The 10535-nt window shown below is 43.9% G+C and overlaps 1 protein-coding gene across 1 annotated transcript; it reads right to left on the bottom strand.

Annotated features, from left to right (window-relative positions):
• Nucleotides 1-3280: 3280 nt before the first annotated feature.
• On the bottom strand, nt 3281-10059 carry LOC130479781 (CD59 glycoprotein-like). The gene is made up of 3 exons (XM_056852203.1): nt 10001-10059; nt 9392-9493; nt 3281-3477 (listed from the first exon to the last, which is right to left on the bottom strand). Exons 1-3 carry the CDS (start codon nt 10050-10052, stop codon nt 3281-3283), a joined length of 351 nt encoding a protein of 116 aa, XP_056708181.1. The 5' UTR covers nt 10053-10059.
• Nucleotides 10060-10535: the final 476 nt, after the last annotated feature.

Here is a 10535-nt window from a genome sequence, read left to right as displayed (position 1 = left end):
TTCATGTTTACTTAACAATGATGAGACAGCCACTTCAAGAGGGGGGAAACTCCCAAGATTCTGCGACTTTGCATGTTGGGGAACCTATACGCATTAAAACCAGGCAGCAAAGCACACTTATCTGATGCATGCTTTTTTTCACTGAGATAGGTATCTCTGAACAGTGCAAAGTTGGAGATCCGTTTCCTCCCAAGGAAAGAATACTGGAGACATCTTTGTAAGTATTTGTAAATATTTATTTATGAGTACTGTGCAGGGCAAGGGTACAGAAACAGGCACACAGTCAACACTGATCTCCGTGCATCATCAGAGTCCCAAACTTGTTTCTGCTTGTACCTCTTGTAAACTCTTGCTAGAGGCAACTACTATCAGCTCTCTGCTGCCTCTGAACTAACCAGGCTACCAAGAGCTAATAGTAAAATGCCATTCTCTCAACTGTGAACAACAAAAACAGCCACACCATTTCCGCACTGGAATAAGAACAGCAAATGAATTCCAGTGATCATGGATTGCATCCAGATCCTTATGATAAAAGGCTCTATCGTTAGGCTTTGTCCTACAGGCTCTTTATGGTGTTCCTGAACATGTGTACAAAGTTGGTTCTTCTCACCCCACTGCAGAACCCCCTAAATGCAATCATAGATCTGGGTTTAGGGCTCTTGGGACAAAGTATGTGAATTCAGAGTAGTCTTTAGACCTAATCACTTTGAAAACTGTATATCAGGGCTGTCAGAGAAACCTGAGATGTCACCATCTTTCAAAGAGACTTGAGCATTTTTGCAACACTTTGTTTTGTGGGGCATTTTTCATCGGTTACGTTCAGCCACCGCCAGGTCTTTTTGTGTGATAAAGGAGAACCCCACACTGTTAGGGAGTTGCTATCCAGATAAGGTAGAGAATTTAAGCATTAAGGAGATGCTATTTTAATTAAGAACATTAGTTCTAGTGCTGAAAGATGGAAGGAAAGAGGGACAAGGAGGATGGTTTGGATTCAGTTAAACGCTTACCTGGGATATTCAATTTTTATTAAACAGATGTGAGCCCCTACATAGGAAGCCAATAGGAGGCCCATGTAAGCAGCTCCATACTTCCCCACGTGGAACAGGGCTGGAGTTTAAACACAAATTTTAAAATGTTAATGGAGAATGGGTGGCATATAAAATTTACAAGAACAATTTATAAAGAAGCCAAAGTGTGTGTTCACGGTCTAAGTGCATATAACAAAAGCTTGTGGACAGCACCTTCCAGTACGGAGCTAGAAGCATTGTTAGTGGCAAGCTGCCAGAGTGAGTCTTTGGTGAAGATGCTCATGCATCAGAAGACGGCTCCTCATACTGGAGGAAAGTGCCACCCTTAGATGAGCAGGCAGATACAACCCAGTGTTGGAGATACAAGCACAAGAGACATTTTATTTAAAGGGCAGTTTACACATGCGGCAGAAAATAATGCACAATCCAACATTTTAAGGAGTTCCTCCCAGCACATGAACAAGCACATTGTGGTGCTGACTATGCTGTGTCCCTCCCAAAGTTAAATTCCGTTCCAAAACAAGGACAAGCAAGTGCTGAAGTACAAAACCCAAGAATGATTTATCCAACAATACCCAGAATGCAAAACGAACCATGCAGGCAAAATTACTAACAGCAATAAAAATATTTTAACTTGACAAAAAAGTCCATGTTGCCATGTAGCCCAAACATTTGTAAAGCATTTATGTAACATCAACCCGTAGATGTTAAAAGGTGCTCTCGCAGTTAGTTCTTCTTGCGACTAGTGCTCATTCTATAATGATCTATAACGCTTTTCCACCCTGAATGGGACCAAATGCAATGCAAACAGCAACTCAGATAATGCTTGTGCTGCTTTCATATTCTTACAGATGGTATTTAGGGATAAAGATTTAATAAATCCTGAATCAGGCTTTACAGAAGAAAAAACATTATAACTTAAAGCTCTCTGTGATTGGGAAACCTTGGCTGCATCTGAGCTGCTTTGAAGTGCCAGGCAATTACTTGAGTGCATAATGGCCGTTTCCACACAGGTTATTTGCCCTTGGGTTCCATGCCATTGAAAGTTTTTTTCCTGCTTCCCCACAGCACTGTGGTGCTTTTGTGCACCTCCCAGGCTTACCCCAGCTTTTTTTCAATGCTTCTCAAATTTGTTTTGCTGCAAAGTTTTGGGAAAGATTGCAGTGTGCTTTGGCCGGGAAGAGCGGGATAACAAACAGAAATAATAAATAAATAAATTGAATTCTCCTGGCCACCTAACTGCCGTTTCCCCTGCCTCAGTTCTTGCAGCAGACATTTCCTCTCCCCACTCCTGGGAGGCTTTTTGTCTTTTTTAAAAAAATCAACAATTGCATATAATGATATAAGAGCTTCTCTGAATTCCCAGCTTTCATTTTTTGAAGTATATAAGGGGGAAAGCATAACTCCACAATGAGAGGGGCTGGAGACTTACTGTTTTTTAAAAAAGAAAACTCAGTGAACCCGTTACATATATTCTTATAATGTTACATTAATATAATGATATTTATTTGCCAGTATTTTTTTTTTTAATGAAAGAGCCCTGGTGGCCCAGGGGATTGGGGAATGGCCACTGGCGGAGGACTAGGACAGGGAAACCGGCTGTAATGAAGCCCCGCTGATGACAATCTGTATCAGCAGCCACAGCAGCAGTGGGGAAACCACACCAGCCTGTCGCTGTATGGAAACCACCAGTGTGTCCCAAAAAGATATGGAGACATCACACACAAAAATAACTATCAATGGGACTGGTGTAACTCTCTTTGTCGTCCAGTGAAACACAGGATACCTTTTCTGGTTTAGCAGAGATTAGGAAAACTGCCCAAGGAGCCCCCTTCAGACCTCTTACCAGAACAAGACAAGACTTCTAGGTAGCATTGCAAGGTGGAGAAGCAAGCATTTCCAACCCAAGGCATCAGGAAAGGTTTTCCACCAGGGCAGTAGCTGCCAATCAGGATGTGGGAGGGCACTGTACAGCAGCCATTTGATGGTAAAGAACTATTTTAAATAGGTACGCTTGAGACTGAAATTGAGAATCCTACAAATTCAGGAGCTTTCCAAATAAGCATGTTATGTTTTTATTATCACATCTGTTTACGAAGTCTTGCAACGAATGGCTTTGCAAATTTGAATACATAATGGCAAGGAAAACAAACACATCAATTTTAGCACTCTAATTTTCTTCCACTACTCTCTCAAATTCAGATTGTTTCAAGCTGTTTTCTATATTAGCAAGACAAGTGTCACTTTTCTGTTCAGATAATAAACAATGTGGTCAGAAAAGATGCTATGCTGAGGGTGATCATACTCCCTGCTATTGTTAATGGACTGCTATTACACAAGTTTGAATTACAGCACTTATACGAAAAGCTACCAGTATTAAAGTGATTTTCGATATCTTTGAATTCACACTGGGAAGATTTCCAGCAGCTATAGGTCTTTATATGTTCACCTTAAAGAGAGAAAGAACAAAAAACAAAAAATATTAGGCAAATTCATAGCAGTTTTTACTTAGTTAAAAAGAGAGCTGATCAACTAGGGTGTCGTGACCCCCACTGAGCTGGCTCTGAACTCTCACTCAGAAGCCTCAGAAGAGGACCCTGGGGAGCCAGAAACATGGCCCGGGGGAGAGCAGGGAACTCCGGGAGGCCCTGCAGGGCAAGTTCCCAACTGTTCTGGAACTTGCACCTGGGAGCTCCGCAACCAGAATATCCCTCTATCCCCCCAGGTCCTGCCCACAAGCCCATCTAGATCTGTATCCACCCAGCAGGAACAGCGCAGGCAGCAGGCTTGTGGCTCAATAACCCAGCAGAGACACAGCACCAGGCTTGCTGCCGGTGTTCTACCTCCTTGGTCAGAGGAGGCCCCCTTTGGATGCTATCCTTTACAGGATTTATTTATTTTTCAAATTTTTAGCCCGCCCTCAATCGTCAACCAAGGCCGGGTTGAGGGCGGGTAATAACAAGTACATAACCATAAAAGATAAAAACAGTCAATCTCACAATTAAAACATTAAAATAACAATAAATTTTATGGGGGAGGGAATTCCTTCGTACCATATTAACTAGGTTAAACTTATTTCCTGACTCCAATAAATTAGTATTTTTATTGTCAGATACCAACTCATTTATTACTTACAAGCTGTCACTTCTTGCTCTAGCAACTAGAAAGATAAGAGCCAAACTGGTGCCAAAGAATGTAAGTAGCCAGAACTGATGACCAGCTAGGATATACTTTAATTATATTGTATTTTATCATAATTTATATGGCATTTTGCATTTTATCTTTTATCTTTATTGTATAATCTTCTTGTTTTATAGTCGAATATACCTTGTAAAAGCAGTTGGCTATCTACAAATAAAATATTTATTTTACTTACCGTACTTACAATAAATTTTACATATCAATGGCATAACATCAGTAAATCAGTTGTTGAAAAAATTCAGATGAGTTCTGTATAATAAAACAGAGGATGGGGGAGGTAGGGAGGCCAGCAAAAGATGACAACCTGTGGCCACCCTCACCCATAGGCCTGGTGGAATAGCTCTGTCTTTCAGGCCACACGGACCTTTTTGAGGTCCCACAGGGCCCTGATGTTATTTGGGAGAGCATTCCACCAGGACAAAATGAGTCCCAGGTGCTGCTTCCAGAGCAGGTGGAGCTGAACATAAGAACATAAGAAAAGCCCTGCTGGATCAGACCAAGGCCCATCAAGTCCAGCAGTCTGTTCAAATAGTAGCCAACCAGGTGCCTCTAGGAAGCCCCCAAACAAGACGACTGCAGCAGCACCATCCTGCCTGTGTTCCACAGCACCTAAGATAACAGGCATGATCCTCTGATCCTGGAGAGAATAGGTGTGCATCATGACTAGTATCCATTTTAACTAGTAGCCATGAATACCCCTTTCCTCCATGAACATGTCTACTCCCCTCTTAAAGCCTTCCAAGTTGGCAGCCATCACCACATTTTGGGGCAGGGAGTAGCCGCTTCCCTCTCAGCCTACTGGGCTGAGAGAGGAGGTTTGCTGGATCAACCAACCCACAAGGCAGAAGCCTAGTGTTTCCAGTTCCAGCCCCACCCCCGCAAGCCTAGCCAACCCCAGAACCAAGGGTCTAGTACTACTTGAGGAGACCTTACCGCTCTGACTGCAGAATACAGGACAACTGGAGTCCTTTTTTATCTAATCTAAATGGGTTTGTTTTAAGCATTATTCACAATGCAGTGTTTAGGATACAAACTAAGCCTTATGCTGGTTATAAATGGAGGTATATTGGCACCACACCAATGACAAGTGGCACCAGATGCTGGTATAGAGGAGAGATATCGCAGCACCCAGGGCAGGCTGAGGGATGTACAGGGCACTGTCAGCATTCTAAACCCCTTCACAGCCTTTGCACATCCTGCCAGCTTACACTGGTGAAAACCCTAGTATGAGTCTAAAGGCTCCTACTGACCTCACTGGGACTGAATTAACAATTGTCCCCGTACATCTGTGTTTATGTCACAGCACCGTTTAGGAGACCAGTCTCAACCCTCCTAAGTACTACACAAATCCTAGCCAGGACACCCATATCTCACATGATGGGGCACACTGGGGAGGTGGGGGTGATACTTTGGTGATGAGAACTTTAGAAAAAAGGAGTGTTTACACAAAAAAGGAAGCACTGTGCATAAATATAAACAAAAAGAACTAACAGGGTTGCACCACACTGCTAACACTATTCTGCTCAGAACCCATATACATATTCCACCTTTGGTCACAAACAATGACACCTCTACTTTGTTATTGTACAATCAGTCAGTGCAGCTTCCAAAGGCACAGAAGCCTTGCTTCGCCTCCGGCTTGGATTCAGAACGCCATTCCAGATACTGTTCAACAAGTATGTATATTGTGTCAAAGCTATGTCTATTTGATTATAATTTGGTAGACAGGGAGATATGACACTCCCCAGTTCATGACTACTATCAGATGTCTTCAGAATGAGAGTCATACTGGAAGGGGGCAGAGACGAGCATTCACTGACTGCAGTGCTCTGGCAAGGGGGAAATGTGAGCTCCTATGGGTGACTGAGAATGCCAGCTGCTTATATGCCATTAAAGGTTTTGATTGACTGAATGCCAGCTGGTAGGATGAATAGAAACAGGTGGCAGTAATAACTATCCTGAGCACAGCAGAAGAACAGCTACATGGACAGGTGCTAAATAACAATTGAAGACTGGGACATCCAATCAGGACATGGGCCATCTCCAGGGATTTAGACCCCAACAGGGTCTATAAGTCCTTCCAGGAATATCTAATAGTTATCACTACAAGGAGCTTGAACTAGATACCTTATACTATTTCTCCACAGCTCTGTGCCTTTCCCTGTAATCTTCCTTGCCCCTGGTATAACTAACTGGCTGATTCCAAATGATTCCTGATGTGCCTTTTTCTGCGTAGAGGGCTGGGTGTGTAACTAAAGGAATGCTGCAGAATGTGGGATGTATGTTTCTAGTCCTGCCTTTCCCCCAGTAGGCTACTGCAGAAGGAGCAGGAATACCTTCTATGAATGTGCAGTACATGTTTCCTTGTTGTTCCAGGATTAGTATTTCCCCTTGTGCCTTGAAAGAAGCAGCTCCTCACCCACTCACTCCAGACCTAAAGCCTTACTTGGGAAAGACTGTGGGCTCTCTTCTCCCAAGTGAGCTGCAGTAGTGTATATGGACAATGTTGCTGGTGCAACTATTCGTCCTTCCCTGGGTGACACCATAAAAGAAAAGAAAACCTCACTCTGTGGAGCTCCAAGGTGTGTTAATTACCGTATTTTTCGCTCCATAAGATGCACCTAGTTTTTAGAATAGGAAAACAAGAAAAAATATACTCTGAATCAAATGGTGTACTGCCCCTGGAATCACTTTCAAGCCCCCCCCCCCCCCGCCCGGCTTCTAGGGACTCCCTGGAAGCTCAGCGGGAGGGTCTTTAAACTCCTCCGCTCTGCCATCCCAGGCAGCACAGAGCACTTTGAAGACCCACCCCCGCCGGGCTTCCAGGGAGTCCCTGGAACCCCGGCGGGGGGGGGGGGCTGTCTTTAAAGGTGAAAAAAGGCAGGCGGGGGGGGTGCTCTGCGCTGCCTGGGATGGCAGCGCAGAGTTTAACCTCCCCCCAGTGCTTCCCAGTCCCGAGGCTGCACTGGCGGCATCCCAGCCGGCTCCCGGGGCGGGGCAGCTTCGCGCCCCGCTGCACGGCTGGGAGGGGCCTCTCGCCCCCAGCTGGCTGGCAGCTTTAAAGCCGGCTCCAGGGGCGCGTGGGCTCCGCGCCGGGCTCCCGCTGCGCTGGGAGGCTGCTGGGAGGGGCGTCCCGCCCCCAGCTGGCTGGCGGATTACTAGCTCCACGCCGGCTCCTGGGGTGCGCCGGCTCTGCGCTGGGCTGCCGAGGCCAGGGCTCCCAGGGCCTCTCGCAGCTTTGCTCTTCTCCCCGGGGGCTGGATTCACACACATTCGCTCCATAAGACACACAGATATTTCCCCTCACTTTTGAGGAGGAAAAAAGTGTGTCTTATGGAGCAAAAAATACGGTATACGACCCCTGCAGGGCAAGTCAAAGTTCTCCCTACAACAAAGAATGCTGTGTTGCTTTTGTTCCTCCCCTTGTTGTGTTCTGCTGGCATCACCATGGGCTGTTGAGGGCTTTAGTGGACAGCTAGCAAGCACAGTACTACTATAATTGCTAATATATATGGGTACCGTCAAGGGTAAAGGCCAGGATATCTCTCTCTCTCTCCTGTAAAAGCGTAGGAGACTGACGTACCTTCACCAGCCCTGTCCTGGCTACCAGGGTTTAAAATTGCACTGTCCATGTATTATGTACCCATACAGCTGTGTCTTTTGGCACAAGTATAAATATACCCAGTGCTGGAGATGGTGCTGCATCTGTATCTTAAAATATTATGGAAGTATGAAAAACTATTTAAAAGTTGCCAATATTACAAAACTATTAAAAACGTCACATTTTAATAAATAAAATTACTTGGATTTCTATATACTACTAGAACAAAGAGTTCATACTGTAGAAAAATTAATTGTTCTAGCAGCAGCAGCAGCAGCATGTGGAGCAAGGCATGATGGAGTAAATGTCAATGAACAATGCAATACTGTGAATACACATCCCACAGCAATGCTGTGAATACGTAGCTCACAGAGCTTGACAAACCAGAGGTTCCAGTATTCCATAACCGATGGCTGGTTATTCTGTTGCCCTTTACAAAAGTGGCAGGAATGACACCAGCGCCTTCTGTAAGGTAAGGAACGTCAGATGGGTGATTTAAAACTCTCGTCATGGCATCCAAGTCCCATCAATAATCAGAAACTGGCAGTGTGCACTCCAAGCCAGAGAGCTGAGTCAAACAATTACACATTTTGATGTAGAACTTCAGCTGGGGTGTCCCACTGGCAGTTCCGTAAGTCTCATCAGGAATAACAAGGTCATGCACGGGCCTGAGAGTAACTTGGACTGGTCTGAATGAGGACAGGACACTTGTATAGCAGGATCATGTAATTGCTGATGTAAGGTGCAATTAATTCAAGAATACTTTGTGTTGTGCTCTGTCTCTCTGACTGGTGATCTTCACCGGGTAACTGCATCCCTGTTGATTCTTCTGAGCCTTGAGACAGTGGCTGGGAGTGGGGGGCGGGGCACCATGCTTACTTGGCTGACCATTTCCAGAACATTGCGAGGAGGGATTGGTACTCAGCCCCATGGTGTTTAACACCCCACAGGGTCCCACAGGGATCCAGCTTGCCCCACATGTTGTTTAACATCTCTCCTCCTCCTTCCTCCCCTCTGGAAAAAGGAAGGCCAGCCTCTCCAGAGCCAAAACTGCTGGGAGATATAGCCCCTTTGAAATTCCATTACATTTGTGTGTATAGCTTGAGGTTTATCAAATATTGTCTCCCTGAAGGAGAAAACCTATAATGGCAGCAGGCCATAAAAGAGACCCAGTTTGGGAATATTTCAAGGAAGTTCCTCATAATTTCTAGTAGTATAACCTAATCAGAAATGTTTGATATAACTGTAGAAACTACTCTGAAAATTTATTATTCCAAAAATGAAACCTTCATCTGGTTGAAAATATTAAGATAATACCAGTAAGAATGAGTCTTTCTGTAAAACACATCATTTAAATCAAGTCTTATTGAATGACTAGTGATTTAAATCAAATCCACCCTGCTACACAGAGAATAATCTCACTTCAGTGGCAATACTAAGCAACATACATAACAAGAGAACAGGTGCATAAAGCCAACATATAAATTACAAGACAATCATGTAAGTATTTTACTTGCACATATAAAAAAAAACCATGTGTAATGTAAAGAAGTGGTCATACCCAGTTTGACCCAGATGCAAGAATCAAACTCTGCTGAACAATTCTTCTGAGTTTCGCATGGACTGGAAGTACTACTACAGTCATAACATTTTATGACACTTTCTAAATAAGAGAAAAGAAGATAGTGAAATGTAGGCTCACTGCATTCCTGAAATAAAACAACTGTAAAACTGCTTTCAACACGCATCATGGGAGGGCAGAAGTAAAGAATCCTGATCCTAGGAGTAATAATTGCTCTACAGCACTGCCTCCAAGTGTGATTTGTTACACTGAAAAGGCAGAGCTCCTGTTACCATATCACTTAATCTACATAGGGGACAAAAATGACACTGGAACCTCCTCTAAGTATTTGCCATAGAACAAAACTCCTGATGATCCAATACAAGAGAAAACCTACTACACAAAACACCCCTTCCTCTCTGCAGCTGAATGACCATTCAGATCTTTCATTCTTGAATTGGAATTGAGACATCCGGATAGCGTCAATTGCTATCCAAGCACTCACATACTCCAGAACAGGTCTGGAGCAACTATACCATGCCTCTTCTCAGTATCCTGATGTAGTTTTGCAAGATATTATTTATTTTATTGAAACACCAGCATACCTACCAGAAGGGTAGAACAAAGCTACAAAGGCAACAGTGATCAAAAGATACTTCATCTTCTCCTCTGTTATGCTTCCTTAACCTATAAAGCAAGAACATAGGTAAAACACTGGTAGAAATTTTATGCTCTGAAGCATGTAGCATTGTGTTTACTCAGAAGCAAAACATACCAAGTTATGCAGCCCAGAATTAAGCATATCAAAGCTCTCTGAGATCAAAGGACTAAGGTGTGCTTACCTTTGTATAGGATCTGAGTGATTGTTACCTGGCATTTGTGCCCAACACTGCAAAAGCAGTGAATTGAGCATCAAGCCAAGTACTTCATATACTGTAAATTTCAGCTTTTCACCCATAAACATACTTGCGAGTTTGGGGGGGGGGGTCCAAACTGCTGGGGGAAAGAGAAACTGAGAACGTCTAGTTCTTCCACCTTTTACCTTCTTTTTCCACTATCAAGTTTTGTCCACTATGCCCCATCAACTATATCAAACTGGCCCCTGTGCAGATGAACAAACAGCAACCCAGGCCGCACAGAGACA

This window comes from Euleptes europaea, chromosome 6, assembly GCF_029931775.1.
Source record: "Euleptes europaea isolate rEulEur1 chromosome 6, rEulEur1.hap1, whole genome shotgun sequence".
NCBI lineage: Eukaryota > Metazoa > Chordata > Lepidosauria > Squamata > Sphaerodactylidae > Euleptes > Euleptes europaea.
Note: the sequence above shows the minus strand (reverse complement) of the source record. Positions and strands in the feature narration are given on the sequence as shown.

Bases quoted from the DNA above. Each gene is read 5' to 3' on its own strand.
- LOC130479781 (XM_056852203.1), bottom strand. From the start codon at position 10,052: ATGAAGTATCTTTTGATCACTGTTGCCTTTGTAGCTTTGTTCTACCCT. The intron at 9,494-10,000 runs GTAGGTATGCTG...TCTCTTATTTAG, and splicing joins AGCTTTGTTCTACCCTTCTG to AAAGTGTCATAAAATGTTAT. The intron at 3,478-9,391 runs GTATGACCACTT...TCTCTCTTTAAG, and splicing joins TTGCATCTGGGTCAAACTGG to GTGAACATATAAAGACCTAT.